Genomic DNA, 26,836 nt, shown 5'->3' on the forward strand with positions numbered 1-26,836 from the left:
CCATCAGGTAAACTCCACCATGGCGGCGAGAGGCCATGTGCAAGACCCCAACGACAGGAGACTCAGACCCATATACGGTAAGCTTTCAATGGGGAGACGCATTTTATTTATGTGTGGAGGTTTGGGGAACATGGCTGTGACCTGTACCGGGGTGTGTGTTTAAACTGGAGGCTACCGAAGCTCGAGGGGCATCGATGCGGCCCCTCCAGTTCCAGCCGCGGACTCTGCTGCCTGCAGCCACCGATGACAGTGCACCTTACCCAGCCTGACACCAAGCCGGGGAAGGGTACTGTAGCCGCGGCGGATGCCTGTATGAAACCGTGCATCCCCATTTTAAAGCTACACACAATCTCGGTGGCGTTGCGGCACCACAAGGTGTGGACATTTTTGTTGTCCGGTGGAGCTCCTTCTCAAAGTCGAAGTGTGTTCTCCTTCTGCTAACGGTCGCTCTTTGACAGCTAGCTCAGCTGGCTAATGTGTCAGGCAACCAGCCTGTCAGTCCACGGACACGCTGCGGCTGGATATAAAAAAAAAATAAAAAATGTGTGTATTTGTGCGACATTGGTGCACAAATACAAACAAGTTGTAAATGCAGCGTGCACTCTGAAGCGATGGCTCCTTTAGCCGAGTATTAAATACTTAGCCTTCAGTTAGCATTAGCATCATAACAGTTTAAGGACAATGCTGGAAGCTAACTGCACGAGCTGGCTAGCTAATATGGAGCTGTCACAGCTCGCAAGCTGCTCGGACAGCTAAGTAACGGATATAACTGACTTATTTCGAGTGTCTATTCAGGGATATGTTAAAAAAAAAAAACATAAAATCTGTTTTGTTTCCGTTTCTCTTTCATTCATACTAACTGTTAGCTTTGCAATTACCTAAAAAATGATCAGTGTTGATGGAGGCAGCATATTTGTCGCATTTTATCAAGTAGCATTCAACTTTTAAATCGAAAAGTTTCATTTTAAAATACAAACACTTAAGAAAAGTCTCCGTACTAAATTAAATGCCTTGCTGAGCAATGTTTCGGCTTTACTGCTGCTTAGTTTGACAGCATTGCTATGTCAGGGTTTCTCTCAGTTCTGTGGGTTTCAGGCAACTTTTATCTCCTGTGATGACAGTTTGAACAGAGAGAATAGACATGACATAATCACAGCATGCTGTCTGGTGCAGTTAATTTTGGCACCCAGCTGTCCTGAGGAGGCTGAGCTAAGGTCTGTCTGAACGTGTCTCTGCATCTACAGACTGCAACAATGGCCAGCCATTAAGAAAGATGGAGGTATGGTTAGAAATCAACTAGAACATCAACTAATGGCTTAGTTTAGTCATCATAAAATCAGTTGAAAACAATATTTTCATCTTTTAAGTCAGCAAAATTAACTTTGAATTTCTAAACAACTATAATTGATATTTCTTTGTGATATTAAGCAAAGAAAAGTACCAAATCCATGAAGGCTTGAACTCAAAACAAAATATTCATAATTTTTATTTCTTTTGGAAAAAATGAGGCCAAATGGAGAGCACTGGGTCAAGGTGAATCTTTGCCTTAATAAGGGGAGATCAGGTACATCATGTTCTTGTCGGTGAGTGGGGGTAGGAAGGAGCAGGAGGTGGACAGGAGGTGGACAGGAGGTGGACAGGAGGTGGACAGGAGGTGGACAGGAGGTGGACAGGAGGTGGACAGGAGGTGGACAGGAGGAGGACAGGAGGTGGACAGGAGGTGGACAGGAGGTGGACAGGAGGTGGACAGGAGGTCTGGCGTTGCTCCCGTCCGTTGTGGTGAAGGTGGAGCTGAGCCAATAAGCAATGCTTTTGATTTGCTGGGCCATCTTCGTTCCGAGCCTCACCTGTGGCTGTGAGATTCGGGAAGTGACCTAAAGAGTGATTCCGCAGATATAAGCGGCTGTATTGAGTTTTCTTCAGAGGATGGCAGGGCCCAGCCTTAGAGACGAGGCGGAGAGAAGAGCTGCTGCTCCTCCACATTGAAACGAGTCGGCAGTTGGGATTCAGGCATCGGATTTGGATGCGTCGTTGTCACGTCCAAATGGGATTGTGGAGGGATTGTGTATCCCTTCGAGCATGGGAGTGTCTTTGGATCCCTCAGGAGGAGCTGGAGAGGGTCTGATGAAAAATGACCTTTTGTTTGCTAACTAATCAACAAACTCGTGTTAGTATGCACAGTATTTTTATAATTCACCACATATCTTACATGTCTTACATGTATGATTTGTTGTAGTTATCCCCTTCGTTGGTCAGGGACTGATCAGCCAGTTGGGTTTTGGCTTACAACCACAGTGGAAATAAGCTAACGGTGATTAAAATACTTTCTGTGCTGCAGTGCACCCCTTTCCAAGCAGCGATGCACCCTTCCGAAAAGCCCAAAATCTTGCCAGGCTGTGGCATGTTTAGCTGTGCTCGAACTAAGATGATGGAAAAAGAATCTTTGGCTCACGCTTAAGCGTCAAAGTCTGAAGAGCAGCAAATTCAAGTTGTTGGGTTTTTTTTTTTTTGTTGTTCTCCAAAGATCAATAAATAAATATAAATGCTTTCAACAAATAATCCTGATTACTGTAGATTTATTTATTCCACTTGGATAAACGTAACCATGTTATGAAGCAGTTTCTCTGCATGGATGAATGTGATTCTCTCTCAATCAGAATTACTACAATGTTGTTCTTTTTCCCCAGATTACCTGGATAATGGCAACAATAAAATGGCAATACAGCAGGCAGACAAACTGCTGAAGAAACATAAGGACCTGCACTGTGCCAAGGTGGGTGACTGCATGACGTTTTCGTCCACTGATTGAAGAAAAGGCTGATTTCTTTCTTTCATTCCCTCATCGCTTTTCCTCGTAAACGATGACAGAACAATTAAGCCGCTGTTTAACACACAGTACAGTCAGCCTTAAAGACACACCGATACTGAACGGCTGATGATTACCTACTTGTTATTCAGCTCCTATTATTACAAGATTTGAAAGGGAAAATTCTATAATTTTGTAAGGTAATGTCGGATCTGATGTCCTGACTTTTAATGTTTATTGACAACAAATTGAGATCAAATTTACACACTCTTGTGCTGATTAACGGGTACCCGAAAGGCTGAAGTCTCTCAGTCCTGAAGTACTTCCTCAGACTTTACCTGAGGTCGTGAGAAGCTGAAGAACCCACAAAACCCACAAAACCTTTAATTCCCTCTTAGAGTTGCAGTTTTCTCATAACATGTTGTTTTACCATGGAAAATTTATATCCAGCTAGCAAACATGTTACGGTGTGTTCGATAAAAGGCTGGTGGATCAAAAGCTTCAGGTGCGGCTCAAACACTTTTAACACTTTTCCTTCATGCGTTTGGTTTAGATGCAAATTATGCAAATACATCAGCTTTTTCAATCTGACCTCAGAAAAACTGTGTAATTACAGTGATTTCAGAGGGGGGGGGGTTCGTACGGCGACATTCACAAACACCAGCTGCTGATATTAAGTCTTTAAAAGGCCAGAAAATGAGAGGAATATGAAGTCATACGGATGTTCTGTTGTTTTAGCTTCACATCCATGTTGAAACGCTTTATTGATGCAGAGGTGATGATTTGTTTTTTCTTTGTTTATTTTTGAACACCTTTTTAGATGGTCTGAGTGTTCACTATATTTCTCATGTAATCAGTTATTTTGTTGGTGCCTTTGCTGTTGAAATATAAAGATCAGGGTTTTTGTTTTTTTAAATTGTTTATTGAACATTTTTTGTTAAACACATACAAATCACAGATTGGGCAAATGTACAGATTGAAAGAAAAACTCACCATCCCGTATTCCCAGATCCTCTTAAAAAAAAAAAAGACAAAGTACAGAAAAAAAGTATTGTAATTGAAATGAAATGGAGCAAGATATAATAACTTAATTAAAAAAATAAATTAATAAATTAACCGTGGTTGAAGAGGGGGAAAAAAAAAAAGGCACTTCACCGAAATATGCAGAAATATGTAATCTCTTATTCCCAGTTTGTCACATCAGTAATGTTGTCGAAATAATCCAGAAAGGGCATCCAAATCTTGAAAAATTTGTCCTTATTGCCTCTCAGAGTGAATTTGATGTAAAGATCTGTTTTTAAAGAGGACAGTTAGATTTACGGTGTTAGCATTCATTAATGCTCTGACACGGTTGCATTCTGGCTTTATATTTTGGGATGCGGACGTCTCTGAACATCTGATCCGAGGGCCTCGATTTAGAACCCTTAGTGTGGTTTATCTTGTCTATAAGTATCTACCGACCTGTTACCGCTCTTGCACTTCCCATAAAAGCCACCACCTCGCCTCATGTCCTTATTGTCCAGTATCTCCAGTAAAAAGGCATATTCTATAGGTATAAGCTTAAGTTTGTAGTCATCAATTTAATCTTGTGTGTGTGGCTCAGTTAGGCTACATTTACACTGTCAGTTAAATGTTACCCAATTCCGTTTTTTTTGCTCTCATGTGACACAGATCGGATATGTTTTTTGACCGTGTAAATAGGACAAGGATGCATGCATTTGGATATTTTGAGATCGGATACAGGCCTCCTTCAAATGTGGAAATTTATCAGATACGAATCGGATATGTGACAATGCGACCGCCGTGTAAACAGGCAGATCGGATATTCTTACACATTTGCGTTCCACACGTCAACCTCGGAGGACGGTCTGTAGCTCATCAGCTCGTGGAAGCTGTATGTACCGATGCCACAGCTCGTCTCGCACGACTTGGCAGAAGTTGTTTACAATCAGGCACACTGATGCGTTGCTAATGCCAAATAGGTGAGCCAATGTGCAACAGCCTGCACCTGTTGCGAGCCACCAAAGAGCGACACCGACACGCATTTTCAGTGGAATCGCCCGACGAAATGTGGTGTCTTGGTAGGAGAAGAATGGGGACAAACTCTCGCACAGCATATCAAAAGTTTGTCAGCTCATTCTAAAATTGCTGACCCACTGCTCTTCATCAAAGCCCGCCTCAACATTCTCCCACCAGTCCTGGGATCGGTCTCGCACCCAGACACTCCTCTGAACAGCTGAGGAAGCAATAATTGCCGCGTGTGCACAGGATGCAATAATGGCCCTTTTCCTCCTTCTCTGCCAATGTTGGGCGAACTTCTCATGTACCGCAACACTAGCATCACACCTATGTCAACGTAGTCCATTTGCTAGCAGTAGAGTTTGGTAAACACTTAAGTAGGCATGCGCAATCTTTCAGGTGATAGGCAAGTGTAATCGCGTGAATCAGATATGAGTCACATTATTAAAGTACGTGTAACCACACATTAAAAAAAATCGGATTTAGGCAAAAAATCAGATCTGGGCATCAAAACTTGCAGTGTAAATGTAGCCTATGTCACCCTCTGTCTCCACTAACAACTAGGCTTCTATAACTCTGTGTCTTTGTCCTTCTCCTTCCAGGTACTAAAGGCTATCGGCCTTCAGAGGACGGGAAAGCAGGATGAAGCTTTCACTTTGGCCCACGAGGTGGCCACGTTAGAGCCCACCGACGACAACTCGCTTCAGGCCCTGACTATACTGTACAGAGAGATGCATCGTCGTGAGTATACGTGCACTCACAGCTGCAGGCTGGTGTCCACGCTGGAGTGACGGCGTTGTTAAAGATTGTGCTCGTTGTTCACAGCGGAGTTGGTCACCAAGCTGTACGAGGCGGCGGTAAAAAAGGTCCCTCTGAGCGAGGAGTATCACTCTCACCTCTTCATGGCTTACGCTCGTGTGGGAGAATACAAGAAGATGCAGCAGGTGGGAAACCTCACCTTCACACCTGGATGTAAACACGCAACTCACATGACCAACAGCTGTTGTTGCGTTCCCTTCGTAGCTGATAAGATGCTTTCATATTTAGAGCTACGATGAGGGTGTTAACGACTGTTTTCACTCTCTTCACAGGCAGGAATGGCTTTATATAAAATTGTGCCCAAGAATCCTTATTACTTCTGGTCTGTCATGAGTCTGGTGATGCAGGTAGGGGCCGGCTTTTAAGACCCTTTTCTAAGAAAACTTCATAGCCTTGGAAATGAAATTTACCAAATCTTTCGTTACCAAGGCAATCTCGGCACAAGATGAAAAACTGTCCCAAACGATGTTCCTGCCGCTGGCTGAACGCATGGTGGAGAAAATGGTGAAAGAGGAGAAGATTGAAGCAGAGGCTGAGGTGAGTATGTCGTCTGTAAGTTCTGGGAGTGTAAAAATATAATTTTTTCTCTGGCTGGACCTTTCTTTCTTTACAGTACTTCTTCTCTACTTCTACAGTTTGGTCTGAATAAAGGTAAAATGCCCCCCAAAAAAGTCATTTTCAAAACTGCTCTTAATTTCAAATTTTATTTTTTATTATTTAATTTTTTTCAAGCCTTAGTTTACCAATTAGCCTCAATTTGATTTAATTTTAGAGTCACAAATTCCTTTTACAGCCTAAATATGAGTTTTATTCCCCCAATATTTTCAGGTTAGCCGAGGTTTTGCTGAGAAACAAATGAGCTTCATAAAGCTGCTAAAATATAACCTGACTCACGTCATCTGGCTGCGTTCACCAACTACACGCGGGGGCGTTCCCTTTCCTCACACAACCATCTGAGGAGCCTGGGAGTCATATGCGTTTCGTCCGATTAGGAAAATAATCAGAGCCAATGATTAATCGCTGGGTGGGACTTTGGATGAAAGGGCGGCGTTATGGCCGCCCATTCATGCTCCAGAGGGCGGGAGTCAGGTAAGCTCTGAGCTACGTCACGGGTTGAGTCATTGGGAGTGGCTGCAGTGGCGTGTCAGTCAAGATGACGGACAGATTCTTCATCCAATCACATGCACGACTTTTAGAAAAAAATCGCCCCATTTGAAATCATGTTGGTTGTGGGCTCGTCCCAGATGGTATGCGAATACCAGAGGGCGGGAGTCAGGTAAGCTAAAATAGGCCCATGATTCAGATAATTCCTCCAAAAACACAAAGATTTAAACCTTTTGAAAATATATTCTTCTACATACCACCTTAAGTCAGTTGACCCATGTAACCAGAACCAAAACTTTTAAATGCAATACAACATAATAAATGCCTTTTAGGATATCTAAACACCATAGAGTAACTATAAAGTGCCATTTTACTTCATGTTAAATAGAGTTAAGGTTAAATTTTTAAAAAAAATTAAGAAAGCAGAGGTTAATGTGCAGATAAGTTGATAAATTCCTAGATGTTATTATAGATGAACGACGCCCTTTCTTGGCCTTTTTTAATGTGTTCACAGTATCAAGGAGCAAATGAAAAGTTGCTTTTCTGTCGCTCTCAGACTCACATTTTCTTCTTTTTATGCTTTTTAAAGTGCTCAGAGTCACGTTCTGTATCAGCATCCCTTGATAAATGATGTGATCTGTTCCCATCTAAAGTTTTCATCTGAATTGACCCCCAAAGTCGGCCCTGTCCAGTAAACTGGTTTAACACCATGTTGTCAGAGCACATTCGGTCTGAGACTTGTCATATTTTCTGCTTTGTCAAATTAGATTTTGAGGACCTGACTTTTTTTATTTACAATCAGTTTTTTGTCTTTTCGTGTGCGGCTGTAGGTCCAGCTGTATTTCATGATCCTGCAGCGCTTGGGAAAGTGTGAAGAGGCTCTTGAAGTGATCCGGGGTCCACTGGGGGGTAGGTGGATGTGTTTGCTGTGCTACTTTTACTGGAAACATGTGAATGGCACGTCTAAATTTAGCCAGCTCCATATTGTTCCAGTGTGACATGCTCTTGATTCGCAGTCTTTGTTTCCCGTAATTTGAATTGATTTATGTCTCATATCACATTAATCACCATCCCTGTAAATGTCCGTAAACCAGTCAGTGATGGTAAAGTGTGAAAACTACGATATCTTTTAACTAGGGCTGGGCAATGATTTAAAGTTTTAATCTAATTAATCACATGATTTCCCTGATTAATTTCGATTAATCGTATTTGTACGCAAAATCCAAAAATTAATTCAAAGCATTTTAGTTTCAGTTTAGCATTTAGTTTTATTTTAAATATGCTGCCATATGAAAAGTGCCATAACATTTGTTGTGCAAACACACTTTTAACATCAGCATCTTTCTGTAGTTTTTATGTAGAAGCCTCGCTCCACTGTCTGTTTCCTTGAATGACTTGCTGCTATCAGTTGTGTGTTTTGCCTTTAAAGCTGCAGTCTGCAGGATTTGTTGTTGTCATACGTAAAGTCCTAATTTTTGGCATTTTAAGAGTTTACATGTTCTATCAGAACGCTTGAAGTTGAAAACGGTGACCTCCGTAGTCGCAAAATGCAAGAAATGCTTATTTTTTTAACCGAAAAATAAAAAGTTATTCAACTTCCTGTTCCGCCCCATCAAAACACACGAGAACTCGTGCACGTAGACGTGCACGCCAGATGCACCACTCCTCATTCATCAACTCACCTGTCATTTGCGATCATGGAAGGCACAGTAAGTAGACAAGCCCGTAATGAAGTTCAATAGTCCAGATAAATAAGCGTGGGGACGAGCCTACCTTGTATCGCGCGTGCACAATCGGTGATTGACAGGCAGCAGAGCCCAGCTCGTAACCTGATTGGTTACCTTTTACGGGTCCGGTCTGCAATTTTGTAAACAAACCTGCTGGCTTTGGAGGGACCTAGCGGGACATATAGGGGACCTAGAGAACTCATTTTTTTTTGTATTGGGGTATTTAATGTACTACTTTCAGAATCCCCGGACAGTTCCAGGCATTATGCTTGAAAAAGAGTTGCAGACTGCAGCTTTAAGTGATATTTTAGACTGGAACTACTACGGTGAGAAGACAATTCAACTTGGCTCTAAATGCAGGAGTTTTTAAAAAAATATTTTGAAATACGTACTTTTATGTTGAAACAAGTAAAACAGGAAATAGCGCCGGTTAGCTCCGTGAGCTTCCCACAGAGACCGAGGACCGATGTTACCTGCTAGTTTATTTTTATTTTATCACTCCATGCTTCGTTGTGTTTGCTGTAACTGTGTGAATGTGATGCATTCAACTTACTTTTACAATAATAAAACCTGCGTTAATGCGCGATAAAATATTTATCGGCGTTAAATAATTAACAAGTTAACGCGATAATAACTAGTTAACTCGCCCGGCCCTACTTTTAATTCTAGCATTCATGGTTCTACACGACCACATTACTGCATCAGTTTTCAGCATTTGTCCCCGTTCTTCTTCCTCTCATCTCGTTCTGTCGTATGTCTTTCACAGAGAAGCTGACCAGTGAGCTGCAGAGCAGAGAAAGCAAGTGTATGATGCTGTACCGGCGACTGGAACGCTGGCCGGAATGTAACGCCTTGGCCCACAAGCTGCTCCTCAAAAAGTGAGTAAGCTTACAATTTCAAGCCTTGAGAGGACGTTAAAAGCTGTCTGAGAGCGCGCTTATGAGCTCGAAGATCTCCGATTCTCCTGTGCGGTGTTTGGTTCAGAGGGTGTGAGTGCAGGTTGATCGGTTGAATCATGACTGTAGCACCAGCAAACAGGATTAGAAAGCTTCGAATGTGTAAACATCAGCACTGAAACTGGATGAGAAACGGATTAATGGGCTGACTGAGCGTGCTGATTGTCAGCAGATTATTTGGTCACTTCAGCTTTCCTGTTAAAGGTGTCGATGCTGTAAGAAAAATAAATGAAATGGAATATAGGTGTGTAGCTCTCAGGAGAGCTCCTCAGTCCCCCTTTTCAAGCTATTCAATCCCTTCTTTCTTTTCCTGGGAGCATATATTAGGATGGTTGATGTCACCAGCACGTGTAAAACTCCCCTAAAACACAACCCTGGTATTTCTTTTAGTTCCACTTTTTGTTTGAAAGTTCCTCATTTCACGAGCTGTTCTGATTTTCATTTCAAAAGTACGTCATTTTTCAGCTGCTGCCGACCTCGCCAACACTTCCTGAGACTCCACCTCAGAAGCAGTTGGTGTTTTCTTCAGAGACCGTGTCACTGTAAACGTTTGAACCTCGTTCTTCAGTATTCTGGATTACTGTAGAGGACCCCAGTCCAGTTTGTGTTCTCTGTTTCTCGTGTTGCTCACAGATTTCTATCTTTACCCGTCATGACCTGATGCAGCACATGTGTGTGGTTCATGTTTTTAGTGGCTTCAGAAGATGAGAAATTAAAGAGTTGATTAGAAAGCTTAAAGGGATAGTTTGCCTCTTTTTTGACATGAAGCTGTATGATATCCCATATTAGCAGTATCATTTATTAAATTTGACTTACCCCCCGCTGCGTCCTGTGAGCGGAGTTCCAGCCTCGTTTTGGCGTTGACGAAGGTAGTCCGGCTAGTTGGCTGGGGCCACAAAAATAAAGCGTTTTGCTTCTTAGAACAATATGCGTTCAAAAGACTGATACATTTGCATCACAAAATCGTTCATCCAGAAAAAGTCAGCCCTCACAATCGAGACTACAGTTTTTAGCCACGGCTCTTTCACATGGTCATCTTTCATCAGTATACGCTGGACTTTAGAAAGAGGACCACACTTCTGGACTCCTTTGCATGTAGAAATACTGCCGTTCCTGCTCTGGAGCCAATCTTCCCTGCTCAGAGCTGGTGGCTCCAAGTTAAGTGAACTTCTGGCTCTGAACCAGCATTTCACTGCCCAGAACCATTTGTTCCAAATATATCAAAAGATTAGAAATGAAACATCTCGATGGCACCTGTTTGTGAATCCATCACGTCTGAAAGTTGACAGTCTGCCGTAGATTACAGCTGAGACAGATGTGTGTCTGTGTTTGTAGCCCTGATGACTGGCAGTTCTATCCCTCATACTTTGATTCGCTCTTCCACCTGATGGACCAGTCGTGGAGCCCTCCAGAAGAAGGCGAACAGTGAGTAGAGCTTTCTGATTTGGGAGGTTTGTGCTTGTGGAAGATAAATAACGGAGCTTGGCATGAGGAAGGAGGTGATTCTCCTAACTGATCGTTAAAATTCAATCCAGCATTGATCGGTGTGTTTTATGTGCATCTCCAGCTGCTCGGAGGGTCCGGTTCATCACGCTGTGGCTGAGGTGGTGAGGTTTGTGGAGGAGAGAATTAAGGAGCAGGACGGCAAAGAGTCGCGCTCTCTTCGAGGCCCCTACTTAGCACGGCTGGAACTAATACACAGGCTGAGAGAAAGAGGCTGTCCTGAGGAAAGCCTGCTCGGTAAAACACTCGCATTTAACGCTCGCTGTACATTTGCCAGATGCTGCTGCTGTTCTGTGACCGTATGCTGTTTGGCTTTGAACAGGTGAGCCTTTAGACCTGATGGTGCAGTTCTTCGGGAGGTTTGGAGACAAGCCCTGCTGCATCACCGACTTAAAAATATACCTTCATCTACTCCCTCCGGACCAGCACATTCAGGTAAGACCACCGCACAGTAGCACTGCTTCTTGTGAAGTGATTGGTTTGGCTGTAAAACACGGACCTCTTTGCTTAACTCCCCAGTTCATTAACCATCTAAGCGAAGCGGTGCCCCTGGGGGAGCAGGGAGAGGAGGGATCTACCTTCCCGGAGGACACCAAAGCACTGCAGAGGCATTTGTGTGTGTGTCAGCTGAGTCGAGCGCTTGGGCTGCATCACTCGCTCGACGTCAGCGGAAAACTGAGTCTCATCGCGGAGCTCAAGGCTCACTATCGTCATGGGCTCAAATTTGGTAAGAGCGTCACTTTTATTCAGTCTTAGACCTCGTGGTGTTTTAAACTTTTTGTGGAAAATCTGGGCAGAGAGGCGTGAAGTCTGGCTGCTCATCACCCGAAGCATGCAGGTCTGCTCCAGCAGTTAAAGTGAGAATTAACACACTGATATGACGATCAGCACCACGTTACTACATCAGTGGTGCTTTTCTGCCGCGTACTCCAGGATTGAAATCTTGTTTGTGTGTTTCTACTTTGTGGACCCATACGAACAACAAAGGGCCTTTTCTTTGCTTTTAGATGAACCTGAGACAGCCGCACAGTCGGCATGTTCTTCTTGATCAACTGTTTTATGGCTGTTAGATGGCAGGTAGTAAGGAGGTCTGAATCTGAGACCTCCATAGTGATTTTCTGCTTTCATATGTTGCTCTCTCCATCACTGCTTCCTCTTTTTTTTTTTTTTTTCTTTTAAAAAGTCATTTATAACACCACCCAGCTTTAACATCAATAAACCACACAGGAAACCCCCCCCCCTCAACTGAGAAACTAAATATCTGGCTCAAAGCACAAGTTCCTTAAAGTGATACTCCGGAGTAGATTCAACCTGGGGTCATTTGAACCGTGATATCCAGCCAAGTAGCCCACCCGCAGTTTTTTCGATATTGACTGAACATCAGCTGAGTTACAGAGTTATCCCGAATAGCTTCGTACAAGGGTTAATGGATCCTGGTCCGTATCTCCAAAATTACCACACTAAAATCACATGCCATGACACCAAACTTCTACAGTAGTACAAATATGGTCTGTACTCACCAAACGATGCATTTGGAAGTTTGAAAATAGTCCAGGAGTTTATTATTGTCAACACAAGCCTGATAGCTTCTCTGCTGCTAAAGCTGCGTCGACGTCACTTCAGGGATCTGGGAGCTTCAAAATAAGATGAGGGTTGATCTACTACTGTAGACAACAAAGCAAGGCTGCTCAGTTTCTCCATTGATAAAATAACTTCACAACTCTACAACATAAAAATTCATAAAAAAAACATGTAGAATATAGCATATACTTTGTTGTCTACAGTAGTAGATCAACCCTCATCTTACTTTGAAGCTCCCAGCTCCCTGAAGTGACGTCGACGCAGCTTTAGCTGCAGAGAAGCTATCAGGCTTGTGTTGATAATAATAAACTCCTGGACTATTTTCAAACTTCCAAATGCATCGTTTGGTGAGTACAGACCATATTTGTACTACTGTAGAAGTTTGGTGTCATGGCATGTGATTTTAGTGTGGTAATTTTGGAGATACGGACCAGGATCCATTAACCCTTGTACGAAGCTATTCGGGATAACTCAGTAACTCAGCTGATGTTCAGCCAATATCGAAAAAACTGCGGGTGGGCTACTTGGCTGGATATCACGGTTCAAATGACCCCAGGTTGAATCTACTCCGGAGTATCACTTTAAGCCCCTTTCACACTGCGACCCGCTACCTTAGCGGGTCCAAATTGCACCTTCGACCCGCGTCGAGTAATGTGAACGCTTGGCGTGTTGGTGACCCGTGTCGCCTGAAGCCGAGTTCAGGGGGCGTTGCCTAGTGGCAGAGCGTCACACGAAACACATAAAATGCTGGGCGTGTACAATGACGTAGGTACAAGCCATGCGTCGGAGGTAGGGTGAAATACACCTTGAGGACTCGTTTTTGCAATTGTATATGCAGTTCATGGAGATGTTATTTTACGGGGTGTGGATGGTTACAACGTGGGATGCCGCCGAAGAACATATGTGGAGAATACAAGAGCACTATAGTCCCCGAAATGTGGCGGTAAATAACGTCCTCTGCTCGGAGGCTGAGGAGCTCGCGGACCTCCTTTTCTCCCCAGTTGGCCATATTAAAAAATGTCTCGAACTTGATGTAGGCTAAAACAGAGTAAAACTTGTCCTCACCTGTCCTGTTGTTCTGAATCAGCTGTCCATTCTGTCTTTTAAACTCCTCACGTTACGCCACGCCCACGTCCGACCCGCGTCGATTGCGTTCACACCAAACTCGGCTCGGCAAAAAGACTACGGTCCGACGCGGGTCTAAAGTCGAGTTGACGCGGCAGCCCGGGTCGGCAGTGTGAACACAACAGCGGACACGCTAAATTCGCGGATTAAACGCGGGTTATTCCTCAGTGTGAAAGGGGCTTTTAAGGTTTGCAGAGCTTCTGTTTTTAGGACTGAGAAGCACCTTCTTTATGTTAGTCCTGTTGTACGTCCCTGTTACTGGTTGTTATTGGATCCTAGATTAGTTTTTAAATCAAGAGAACTGACCACTCAAGGTGTCGCTGTACAGTAATAAACATATTTTTATTGCATGTTCCCATCCAGCTGTTCTGTAGCTGAAAATGGGAATGATCAGATCAAGCTCGTATGCAAATAATTCCAGGGACCACATCCCATTTTAAGATGATGTCCTTCCAGGGAGAACTGTGGCCCTGAGCTTATTGTTTTTAGTCAGGAGACCATCCAGTGTCCTCCTGTGTCCAGGATTAGAGCTGGGCCTTACCTCGAGCTTTTAAATTTCATACGAGGTATAGGAATTAGATCATATCTATCGATGGAGGTCATGTAGTGTTAGTTATACGAAGAGGGCCTCTAGTTGGTCTATTTCTCCTCTCCCTGACTATCACAACTTGGTAGCACAACCTCCCCCCTCATCCTGCAGCAGCAACATGGAGACGCACAGACGGGAGGCAGGTTGTTGAAGAGGAGCTGGTGGGCTATTTGGAGATGGTTTTGGCTCAAAGTTGCAGATGAGCAGCGGAGGATTGTTTTCTGGAGACACATCTGAAAACCGGTTCCAACCAACAGTTGGAGCACGACTAACCTGTCCCACCATTTACTGCAGCGCCATAAAGTGCAGAATGAAGAGTGTTTTACCTGCGGGCTGTGGAGCTTCTCCCATCCGGGGATCCGGAGGCGTTTCCAGGTCAGATGGGATATACGATCCCTCCAGTGAATTCTGGTTCTGCCCCGGGGCCTCCCCCAGTTGGACGTACCCTAAAAACTTCCAAAGGGAGGCAACTAGGAGGCATCCTAACCAGATGAACCACCTCAGCTGACTCCTTTCTGTGTGGAGGAGCAGCGGCTCTACTCTGAACCCCCCCCCCCCATCTCATTTCCTCATTTCAGCCGCTTGTATCCACGACCTCATTCTTTGGGCCACTACCCAGATCTGTGACCACAGCTGAGGGTTGGAACAAGGATGGAGCGGTAAACTGACAGCTTCTCCTTCCGGCTCAGCACCCTCTTCACCACAACGGACCGAAGCAGCACCCTCATTACTGCTGATGAAGCCCCAATCCGTCTGTCCATCTCTAACTCCAACTCACCATCACTGAGAACAAGATCCAGAGATACTGAAACTCATCCCCGACCCGGAGGGAGCACTCCACCTTTTCAGAACCACGGCCTCAGATCTGGCAGAGCTGACTTTCATCCCGGCTGCTTCACCCTCAGCTGTGAACCGCAGCTGAAGGTCATGGCCTGAAGAAGCCAACAGAACCACATCATCTGCAAAAAGCAGAGGGGTGTAACAGTAAAAAACGTAAATGGTTAACATCAAATATCAAAAACATGTTAACCGACGTGTCTGTAGCAGCAAGCTGCTCAAGCTCTCACTCGACTGATTATTTTCACGAGTTAATTGTGTTTCTTATTAGGTATCAGATGTTTAAGATTTAGAAAATAATTTTTACTGATATTTTCCTGAGAGGCTTCTAAATCTGTAACTTGATGTGTGTTTAACAGGGAAGAATGCCCTGAAGACGGAGTTGCAGTTCTCTGATATGTACTGCCTCATGGCAGCTCACGTGTATGTCGACCTCTGGACTGACACGGGTACGTTTCTCCGCTTTATTCCACTTTTATTTAACTTTCAGGGAACCTGTTTGTGAAAACCTGTGTTTTTGTTTGTGTGTGTAGAGGATGAGAACATGGTGTGGCAGTGTTTGGGTCTTCTTCAGGAGGGTCTGTCTCACAGCTCCTCCAATGCCCAGTTCAAGCTGCTGCTGCTGCTCCTCTACTGTCGTTTGGGGGCCTTTGAGCCTGTCGTGGACCTTTATTCCAGCCTGGATGCCAAACATGTGCAGCACGACACCATCGGGTCAGTTCCTGATAACTTTCAACTTGATCACAGCCTGTATTTATCAAGCGTCTCAGAATTCCTGTTCATTTTTTTATTCCTTGTTCTGGTGAACTGCATTAGAGTGAATGATCATTTTCTTCAGCTCTTTGTCTACAGAAACATTGAATCCTTTAACTGACTCTGTCCTTATCTTAGACTTGGTTATCTATAAGTCAGACCACACTGACAAACTGCACCTTATTGTTAACCATCACAGCTTCCAGTTGTGTTTCCAGTACTTGATTGTTCAAATATGAAAAAGGGGCTGAAATCCCGCTTTGATGCTGCAATGACATTTACCTTATTCATCCTATCAGGGCATTATATTATAGATATCATTTAGATATGATATAAAGAAGCACTGGCAATAAAAAAGTGCAAAACTGGAAGAATTCTCTGCATGTGAATGCTGGTAAATGCAATCCTGCCGTGAGTAAATCTTAAAGCTGAGGATGATGGTGCACGAGTTCGGCCGGTTTTCAAACATAAATCTGTGCTCCAGAGTCACTTTCTCATTGATGGAACAACTTTCTGTGTTTGTGGCTCTTTATTCTTCATTCATGCAGCATGGATGACTTTATTGAAGCAAATATTATCATTTTTACATTTGTCTTTAAAACATGAAAGCGATTAGCTTAGCAAGCCAGACCCCTACAGCAAAAAGCTGTACAGGGGTCTAGTGACGCTGGATAGCAGTGTGGGCGGGATAAACGGTTGTCTGTTAAAGCTGCAGTCTGCAACTCTTTTTCAAGCATAATGCCTGGAACTGTCTGGGGATTCTGAAAGTAGTACATAAATACCCCAATACAAAAAAAATGAGTTCTCTAGGTCCCCTATATGTCCCGCTAGGTCCCTCCAAAGCCAGCAGGTTTGTTTACAAAATTGCAGACCGGACCCGTAAAAGGTAACCAATCAGGTTTACGAGCTGGGCTCTGCTGCCTGTCAATCACCGATTGTGCACGCGCGATACAAGGTAGGCTCGTCCCCACGCTTATTTATCTAGACTATTGAACTTCATTTCGGGCTAGTCTACTTACTGTGTCTTCCATGATCGCAAATGACAGGTGAGTTGATGAATGAGGAGTCGTGTAGGCGCATCTGGCATGCACGTAGACGTGCACGAGTTCTCATGTGTTTTGATGGGGCGGGACAGGAAGTTGAATAACTTTTTATTTTTCGGTTAAAAAATAAGCATTTCTTGCATTTTGCGACTACGGAGGTCACCGTTTTCAACTTCAAGCGTTCTGATAGATCATGTAAACTCTTAAAATGCCAAAAATGAGGACTTTACGTATGACAACAACAAATCATGCAGACTGCAGCTTTAAGTTGCCTCTGCACTCAACGCTACGCAATAGGATGGCGCAACAACCAATCAGAGCGATGAAGAAGTATTACGTCGTCAGCGCGACGGAAAGTACATGGTGGAGTGTAGTCTAATGTCAGAGAGGAAAGAATATTATTTTTCTTTTCGACTTTGCCTGTGTTTTCAATACCGGCACTCCAATCTGTTAGTGTAGAAACTGTACGCAAATAATGTGGAAGAATGGAAGTAAACGACAGTTGCCGTTTTTGCAAAAAGAAGATGAGGATTTCTGGCGGCCTTGTAAATTCAGCTCATATCTTCGAAAGACAGAAAGAAAAACAAACAATTGCCAAGAGATTAACACAGGTTGGAGTGCCAGTGTTGAAAACACAGGCAAAGTCAAACAGAATTTGTAAAGTTTGTCTAAGGTTTTTTTACGAGAATAGTACATGACCTGCCGGTGCTCCGGAGATGGGAGCGGGATGAAAGTTTTACCGTACCCGGAGGGCAAAACTCCGAAAACGTCCTTTTTTTTTTTTTTTTCAAGAAAGTGCAAAGAAAGTGCAGTTATCTGTTTGTCTCGCAAAGAAAAATGTATATTTAAATCTTCTAGAGTCGCTGCCAAAGCTAAATCGAAAGACTGTTCGCTGGGCGCAGCCATTGTTTACCTCTCTCTGGAACTACACACTGAAACGTCGCACCTCTCTCGTCAGAGCCGGCCTCACGATTTGATTGGCCTGATTAAGTTTCGATTTTCAGCCTCGCAAAACGACCACAACTGACTAGACTGCGCCCGGGAGCAAATTCAATTTGCGGTCGCTAAGGGCGTCTAGATTTCTAGGCTAGATAGTGATAGTATTGTGCCTTGAACTTGTACGTGGGTTTCATCATTCATAGGAGTTTTTCTGTAAATCTTGGACAGTACTCCTCCTGTATGTCTCCTCGCAAGTATGGTGTTCCCCAAGGGTCGATATTAGCACCTGTTCTTTTTGCCCTGTACATGCTCCCCCTGGGTTCCATTTTTAAAAAGCACAAAGTCCTTTTTCACTGCTTTGCAGACGATGTTCAAATTTACTTGCCTGTAACCACCAATGACAGCCAGTCCGCTGTAAAAATGCTGCAGGATTGTCTTGGGGAGGTACAGGCATGGTTGAAATTGAACTTTCTGAACCTAAATAAAAATAAAACTGAGATTCTGGTGTTCGGACAAAGTAATCCCCTGCATGGACATGACGGTGATTGGCCCTCGGTCCTCCTGCTGCCGTCCTTTTGTTAGGAATCTGGGTGTGATGGTTGACCCTCTGTTTAAATTTGATAAGCACATCAGCGCTGTCATCAAGGCCGGCTTCTTCCAGCGAAGGACTCTTGCAAAGATTAAATCTCATCTTCCTCGGGCTGATTTTGAAAGAGCAATCCACGCATTTATAACATGGCGTTTGGATTACTGTAATTCTTTATATATAGGGTTGGACCAGGGTTCTCTGCAGCGTCTACAGGGCGTCCAAAACGCTGCAGCCCGCCTGTTGACCAGAACAAAGAGGCGCGAATCCATCACCCCAGTCTTGTGCACCCTTCATTGGCTCCCTGTCGGCTTTTGGGTGAAATTTAAGGTTTTATGGATTGTTTTTAAGTGTTTAAACTCCATGGGCCCGTCTTCTTTAAGTGAGCTGCTGCAGCCCTACACTCCACTCAGAGCACTGAGGTCAGTTGACCAGCTCCTGTTGGCTGTGATGGAGCCTTCTCTGTGGCAGCACCCAGACTGTGGAACAGCCTCCTGTTGTCTGTCAGCTCCTCTCAGTCTTTAGGCCAGTTAAAATCCAGACTGAAAACACATCTCTTTTCCCTGGCCTTCCACTAGCTGAAATGGAGTTTACCTTGGCTTGCTACTTTTAGTGTTACTGTTATTGTTATTTTATTGCTAATTTTATCTCAAATTTTATTTTTATCTGTGATGAAGTCATTCTTATTGCTATTTTATTGATGACTCTCTTGTGATGCAGTTGCTGTTGTGAAGCACTTTGATCAGCTGAGGCTGTTTTAATGTGCTATATAAATAAATGTTGAATTGAATTGAAAAATTCATTATGATTAGAAACTCAAACGGGACACAGATGGACCTCTTACTTCCTGTTGTACCTGTTGAACTCTCATCTAGGACCTCTTTGACTCTTCATCAGCCTGCTCCTCCTCTCCTTCAGCTGTAGACCAGTCCATGTTTAGAAGGCGGTAGCGGCTGAATGGGTTGTTGTTCAGTTCAGTTGGTTGTAGACAGAAACGTCTTCCCAAACAGGACATAATATCCACCATCGTTGTTTTTAGGATGACTGCTTCATCTGTTGAGTGTTAGCAGACTGTCACCATCTTCTGGAAACACAACGCAGGCCAGTTTGTTCAGTTCAAACCAGTCGGTGGAAGGTCCAGTGAATGGAAACCTGGTTCGTATAACCTAGGAGTGTTCCAGTCTGTCGTAAGAGGGAGACATCGTCTCCTGTGTGAAGGAACTTTCTCTTCCTTAAAGGAAGACCTGAGATGCCGGATGAATACGAGTTCTGACCAGCACCCGTGACAGATTAGTGCTGACATGCTTTTGTTTTTCAGGTTTCTGTTGACGCGCTACGCTGAGTCTCTGGGTCAGTTTGCTGCAGCGTCCCAGTCATGTAACTTCTCCCTCAGGTTTTTCCACTCCAACCAGAAAGATGTAAGTTTCTCCCACTTGGCGATTTTTAGTGTCAGAGACGTCTCTCGCCCTGTGATCCTCTCTCTCATTTCTGTTTCCTTTTCGTGCCGTAGACCTCAGAGTACATCATCCAGGCGTACAAGTACGGAGCGTTTGAGAAGATCCCAGAGTTCATTGCTCTCAGGAACAGGTTGAACCAGTCGCTGCACTTTGCCCAGGTCCGCACTGAGAGGATGCTCCTGGACCTGTTCCTTGAGGCAGATATGTAAGAACGTATAAAACCTGCCAGGTGACAGCATGGTGTGCTGTAGAGCTGCAGTTCTGTTTTTGATGTTGCGGTTTTCATTTGTTTTTTTTAGTGTGTTGAGTTTGGAGGAGAGCGTGAAGGCCATGTCTTTGTCTGCAGAGGAGGATGACATCCCCTGGGATAGTTTAAGGGACAACAGAGACCTTACTGTATTTACAAACTGGGACCCTAAAGAAAGGTATCAATCATGTTTGGTATTATATGTTTTGCAAAAGAAAAAGAGACCCAAATCAGCATGTTTGGCTCCTCTTCCTCCCACAGAGAGCTGACTGATGAACAGCGGCGTCAGTCTCTGGAGGAGGAGTCCGTGTGGCTGCGGATACGTTCTCTAATGCTGCGCCTGCTCACCTCGCTGGCTGCACTGGGACACACACAGCAGAACTCTGAGATATCCAACGAGAACGGAGTCGGAGACAAAGCCTCCATCCTCAGCAGCCTGCTCTCCCAGCTCAACCAGACTCTGCAGACAGCAGCACAGGTGGCAGAAAAACGCATTCAGGTAGCTTTCACACACGGTGAAGATCTCTGAATGTCGTCTGGATATCTTTATTGTGCAAACTCTTAAAATACAATGTGTTTCATTGGCTTTTGGTTGCAGTATCCATTCCTGGGACCCCCCTCCACCCGCCTGGCCTCCGCTCTGTCCACTGGCAGCTGTCAGTGTCAGGCTGCAGCCCTGCAGCTCTCAGTCCACCTGCAGGAGCTGGAGACAGCTGGACTCGGTAAGAGGAGTTTGCCGTATCATGAAACTTTGATGAAGAGCGCACCATCTTCCTTTCTGCCTGACGCTTCCTGTTCTTACTCTCCTAGATGAGTCGTCAGAGCTTCAAAATCAGATCTGTAACTCTTTCAAATCATTAGTAGTTCAGCTTCAAGGTGAGCAAACAGCCGGATTTCTTCGTCACACCAAAGATTTCTTCTGTCTGATGTGCTTCATGCTCTCTTCTTCTGTCCACAGAAATACTGAATAAATGCAAAGGAGATTGTTTGGAAATGAATGAGAGCAAATTAAAAACCCAGCCCTCCTTTTTAGAAAACCTCATCTTCTTTGTTGAGGTGAAACTACTCTGCTTTCATCCAAAGTCTTTCTGTCTGCATTTCCTTCATCATATCACATTAAACGGTGTTGTTCTGCACAGACGGTGAGCATAGTGTTGTGGATGGCGAGTTACTGTGCCAAGATCCTCCGACCACTCAAGACAAGTTTACAGAAGAAGAAAAAGAAGAAAAAGGATGCTAACGCAGTTCTGGTAGAGTTCCATCTTTTAGTCCCTGTCATAGGACCACACCCCTCTGTGGACTTGTGTAACGGCACTCTGTTGTGGTCACTGTCTTCTCTCGCAGCCGGTGGTGGTGTGTGGGTTCCAGGAGCTGACGGGGGGGTTGCAGGACCTGCTCACCCAGGCATTGGAGCATATAAAGGGGCAAGAGGCTGGTATAACGGCCCTGAAACTGGCAAGTCTAACCTTGGAAGAATACCCGCAGGTTAGTGTTCAAACATGAGTGCAGTTTCACTGTTGTTCCAAAGAAGATAAGACACACAAACGGTCCTATTTGCTGGGAAAGAGCCTCTAGACATATGTGATGTTTATCTCTTTTCTGACTTTTCTCTTTATCTATTTGATCTGAAACAAGAAGTCTAATAGATTAATTTAAAAGTAACAGCGTGTAGGAACCCATCAAAAATCAAGAATTTTTAGCTTTTGGGACTTTTTGCACAAAACATGGCTGCAAAACGACAGTTTATCATGTAAATAGATGTCAGTGATTGTCACTGATTATTTTGGTGAGTGTTCTGATGTACAACATGTTTTTGATACTGCTAATGTCACACCTTGTGCAGCTTGTGATGCGTTACAAGAGATGATGCCCTGGAGGAGGCAAGAAGTGAAGTGCATTTTTGTAATGGAATACAGTCGGGCTCCAGATCAAACCATTTCAAAGCAAAGCTGCAGTGAATAACTGGCAGTAACCCCATTCAGACCTCTGCTTCAGTTTGCAAACTGCCTCTAAAGAAGCTGTAGATATGATATAAAACCATTTCAGAGGTTGAAATTTCCGGCTTTCTGAGTAAATTATAACCTTTACCCTGATATTTATTAATACATTCATAAAAAAGAACATATTGTAGCTGTAAGCCTGTAAATGTCGCTCCAGGTGTGATGGATTCATTCTTAGAACAGATCACTGTGCATTAATTTGTCAACACGGACTCAAACCTGCAGATGTAGCTCATCTGAATTAGCTACGGGTACGTTGGGGAGTTAACAACACTCAGTTCCCTCTTCAGTGAACAACAACTACTGTGTGTTACACACTCATGTAACAGCCGACGCCACCAACATGTGGTGACATTTCACAGCTTCATTTTTTTATTTGCTCATTCCTGTGTTAAATGAGCAGGAGTCATGCGAGTGGCAGCCATGATGGGAGCAGATAGCTCCCTTAGCATAGTAGCCACTAGCTCACTCATCCTTTCTGATAATAAAGGGATGCTTGTTTTCATGCAGCTGCATTAAGTTGCATTCATGTCTATAAAAACGAGGACGGGAGGGTTGGAGTGAGAAACCGCGACTGAATGATGTATAGGATTTGTTCTCCGTGACACAATGTGACGAGAATGCATCAGACAAAGTATCTAAAGTACTTTTTGTAAAATATTTACTGAACATTTGTAATTTCACTGCTACAGAGCCACATTACAGCTCGGTGTGTGGGATCAGATCCATCTTTCCCCAACCTCAGGATGTGTTTTTACTAGGTTAAGGACCATACGAGGCAATTCTTTGAGTATTCAACCATATCCCAGCTGATGAAGATGTTCAGATGCACAATTCAAAAGTTTGCTTTGAGTTTGTTTAACAGTTGGATGGAAACACAGCTGTTCATCTATGCGGGTATCAACAATAATGCAGCAGTGGAAGAAACACTGAAACGTTCATGTGGAAGGAAACATGAACTGTTGTTGCTGCCACTGAAACTGGACTTTTAAAACGTATGCAAACACGTCGGTCCGTTGGACCAAACGGGCTCATGCGCTCTGTTCTTGCGCAAATCCTCCATGTTTTTACAACTTTTTGTAAAAACAGTGTAAATGAATGCAGCTGACCCCAATAAAGCTGCATTTAGGTGACCAGTAGGGGGCGTGGCGGGCTTGGAGTGAGTCTTACTCGCCATTGTCACGATCTGCTTGGTTTAAAGGCCTCGCATATCATCGACGATGCCGCTGCTTTTTTCAGTTGCGATCTTAAGGTCAACTAAATGGTATCCTCTTCTTTTGACGCCATGTTTACCGTTGACCAGAGTGCGTGTTTACATCCTTCAAATCTGACAGCGGCTTCCTGTCTGAGGGATCAGATGCGCCTGCTTCCTACACAGGAAGTGTTAGCAGCAGAGGTGGGTAGAGTAGCCAAAAATTGTACTCAAGTAAAAGTAAAAAGTAGTCATCCAAATAATTACTTGAGTAAGAGTAAAAAAGTGCTTGGTAAAAAAAAAACTACTCAAATACTGAGTAACTGTTGAATAACATCTAATTTATTTGTAAACACAAGCATTCAATCAGATAGACAAAAATACAAAATAATCATCTTTAAGCAAATTAGAGTTCATCCAATTGATCAAATGAATTGAAATTAATTAATTACAAAATGGCTTAAATTAAAATAATCCAGGTAAATTTAAGAACTTCAATAAAAAATAGGCTAATAGACTTATGGAATGTTTAAAACCTGTGTGACCTAAAAAATATTTATATTTACCTATCCACAGGGAAAAAAAATAAACTAGTTTAGGAAACTTAGCGCTACATGTTTCCTCAAGTTAGATGTTGAGTTTCTGCTGAAATGTGCGTTTGTTTTGGTTGACACAGAAGACACATAATGTAGCTGCTGTTTCTCACTCTTTGTAAGGTAAACATGCTTTCAGTATGAGGACTCGTCTGTGTTTTCATTTCCCACCGTTGATTCTGACATTTTTCATCTGTTTCTTTGTTTGTTTGCTACGACTGCTAATGCTAAAGCTAACCTGTCCCGCCGCTGAGATCGAGTATGGCCACGTGACCAGACTGCACGGCTGCGTCTGATTGGTGGAACACAGTCAGGTGGTAGAGCCTTTGGCGGAAGTCTCTCTCTGTCAGAATAAAACATTAAAATGAGGCGTACGCGGGGGGATAAAAATAATGACACGTAGAATACCAAAGAGGTAAGAAGAAAAGTAACCAGCTCATTGTAGCCTAATGTAGCGGAGTAAGAGGACAGTTTCTGCTGCACAAATCTACTCAAGTAAAAGTCAAAAGTATAGAGATTTAAAACTACTGCTAGAAGTACCTTTTTTTTTTTTTTTTCAAAAACTTACTCAAGTAAATGTAACGGTGTAAATGTTACTCATTACTACCCACCTCTGGTTAGCAGTCCTGCTGAGAAGGGAGATGGTTGCTCACGTGAGGTGAGATGGCAGGTGTGTTTCCACATGGCAACTCATGGTCACTGAAAGCATTTCAAGACTGTCGCTCTGCTCTAATAAAATCCAGATTTTATCACCGCAGCCTCATTCAGGTGACCTAAAGACAGCGTCTGTGCAGTAAATTCAGAACCGTCATCTCCCACAGAGGAAGTTGGAGGCAGCAGGCTGCCTTGAACTTATTCCCCTCCTGTGCACGTGAGCTGAGCACGGTGTTCCAGTTAAACGAGCGAGTTGAGCCGCAGCCGGCGCTCCACTCAACTGAACATGTAACAGGCACGTCTCCATCAGATCTGAATGTTTATTTCAACGTGGTGTTGACGTCTGCCCTTTGTCTTCTTGTGTTTCAGGACGAGGCGTCGTTTATGAAAGCTGCTATGGACAAGGTGCAGAGCAGCTACCTGCGCTCGCTACAGGAGGCGGGAGATCTGCTCAAAAAGAGAGCGGAAACTATAAAGAACCTCAAGATCTGAACGCCATCACACACCCCCCAGACTAAGATGACTGTACGCTCATCATCACACACACCCCCACCTGCTGTCAGCCCGCCAGCTAACCTGCGAGTCCTCCTCACTGGTCCGACAGAACCGCTGCGCTCCGTCGCTTCCAACCTCCTTTCAAGTCTTTGAGCTCTCGGTCTGGAGTTAATTCTTCTTCTTTTACACGTCAACTTGCACCTCTGGAACATTTGCAACTCTTATAGCACATAAGCTTGTAAGTAAACTCATGAATTTCTACAGCAGTTAAAGGTGACAAAGAGGCAAAAAGACTCGCTCTTTTAAATAAATATATCTAGATCAAATTAGGATAAATGAATATGCCATTTTAGGATATAATAAATTATTGTACATAAGAAAGACCACAGCGACTCGACTAAATGAGAGTATAAGACACAGTAAACCACTATCCTGTTTGTTGGTCAGTTTCTTCGTAATTTCTCACCCTTTTTTTTTTTTTTTCTGACTGAGAACAATCGCAGTGACACAAACCTTCATCTGTGAGGAATGGCTTGTTTTTCCTCATGAATCTGACGCACTCTTTGGACACACGGCTGCCCGCAGGGAGACTTCGGACTCCCGATTCCCCGTTCCTGAATCCTTTTGTCTCGTTTTCCTTTGCTTTGTGTATCATGTGTGTTGCTTTGAACCACCTCTGTAGCCGCAGTATTATAAAGAGATGAGCGAAATAGCAGGACGTCTTTTTTAAAAAGTTGAATTTTTCTTTCTTTTTCTTTTTCTTTGCTTTCTTTCTTTTTTTCTTTTTTTTTCCTTTTTTTTTTTTTTTAAATAGAAGTGGTGCTTGTAAACGAGATTCCGGGCATCTTTTGAGGCGGGACTGATTATTTAAGAGACCGTGTGCGACTACCTTAACGTGAATGTTCACCAAAAATGCGCTGCCGCCTGCATCATTATGCAACTAATGGATACCCATGTATGTAGTGGCAAACTTAGAAACACAGATTTGTCCCACGCGTGCGTATGTTTTGTAGTCCTTCTGCTCCGGGGCGGTTCTTCTGTCCCAAACCCACTGCGGTGGGTTTCACATTTGGACCTAACTGTAAATAAAAGCTGGGGCAGCCTTTTGGAAGTAGTGTGTGTGTGTGTGTGTGTGTGTGTGTGTGTGTGTGTGTGTGTGAGAGGACCTGAGTGTGTTTTAAAAGCAGCTGCAGTAGAAAACAACGAGATTTGTCCTGTGTTCATGTTTTTGTCATTCCTGCCTCTTTCTCCCAAAACGACGTCAGCAGCATCTTCTGGAGGGATGATGGGCGACTGCTGGTGCTTTTTTTTTTTTTTTTTCTTTTACCGTTTTAATATTTGACGCAGTTTGAAAATGTAGTAATCAACAACCCCCCCCCCTCAAAAAGCTTGATAGTCGTGCATACGGTCGCTTACACATCTGCTAATCAATGCCTTGTACTTTCTGAAGAGTCGAGCCTGTTCGAGTGGAGCTGTGGCCGTTTGTCATCTGACTACATGTGTTGTTGAGGTTCAGAATAATGGTTGACAATCTGGAGTGTCATCTCACCCTCTTTTTGTTAGAAAATGGAAAACAGAAACACTGGAATGTCGAAGCTTTTTTTAAATAAAAAGGTTAAATGTGAAAATGTTGCTGTGCGTCGTCTTCATATCTTCATTCAGGCTTGTTCCTCTTCAGCACAAGTTATTTCCTGTGGGTTGTTTTGTGACATGAAGCAGCAACTCACTGAGACGGCAAAGAAACCCCAAACACGGCAACATTTCCACTTCATTTTAGAACTTTTGATATAGAAAATGAGTCATTTCATTGT

The 26,836-nt window shown here is 43.6% G+C and overlaps 1 protein-coding gene across 1 annotated transcript; it reads left to right on the plus strand.

Moving 5' to 3' along the window:
* naa25 (N-alpha-acetyltransferase 25, NatB auxiliary subunit) lies at positions 1-26,653 on the plus strand. Its single transcript, XM_075455937.1, has 24 exons — positions 1-77; positions 2,688-2,773; positions 5,428-5,566; positions 5,651-5,769; positions 5,917-5,991; positions 6,074-6,181; positions 7,579-7,657; positions 9,242-9,353; positions 10,767-10,856; positions 10,999-11,171; positions 11,257-11,369; positions 11,454-11,661; positions 15,426-15,515; positions 15,600-15,780; positions 19,706-19,805; positions 19,898-20,049; positions 20,144-20,269; positions 20,353-20,590; positions 20,690-20,813; positions 20,902-20,967; positions 21,050-21,147; positions 21,231-21,341; positions 21,436-21,576; positions 24,900-26,653. The coding sequence occupies exons 1-24, from the start codon at positions 20-22 to the stop codon at positions 25,020-25,022; spliced, it is 2,910 nt and encodes a 969-aa protein (XP_075312052.1). The 5' UTR covers positions 1-19; the 3' UTR covers positions 25,023-26,653.
* The last annotated feature ends 183 nt before the right edge of the window (positions 26,654-26,836 follow it).

This window comes from Odontesthes bonariensis, chromosome 22 (genome assembly GCF_027942865.1).
Source record: "Odontesthes bonariensis isolate fOdoBon6 chromosome 22, fOdoBon6.hap1, whole genome shotgun sequence".
In the NCBI taxonomy this organism is placed as follows: Eukaryota; Metazoa; Chordata; class Actinopteri; order Atheriniformes; family Atherinopsidae; genus Odontesthes; species Odontesthes bonariensis.

Excerpts from the sequence above, each read along its gene's own strand:
- naa25 (XM_075455937.1), top strand. The coding sequence starts at position 20 with ATGGCGGCGAGAGGCCATGTGCAAGACCCCAACGACAGGAGACTCAGA. Across the intron at positions 5,567-5,650 it reads GTACAGAGAGATGCATCGTC|CGGAGTTGGTCACCAAGCTG; the intron begins GTGAGTATACGT and ends CGTTGTTCACAG. Across the intron at positions 19,806-19,897 it reads TCCACTCCAACCAGAAAGAT|ACCTCAGAGTACATCATCCA; the intron begins GTAAGTTTCTCC and ends TTCGTGCCGTAG.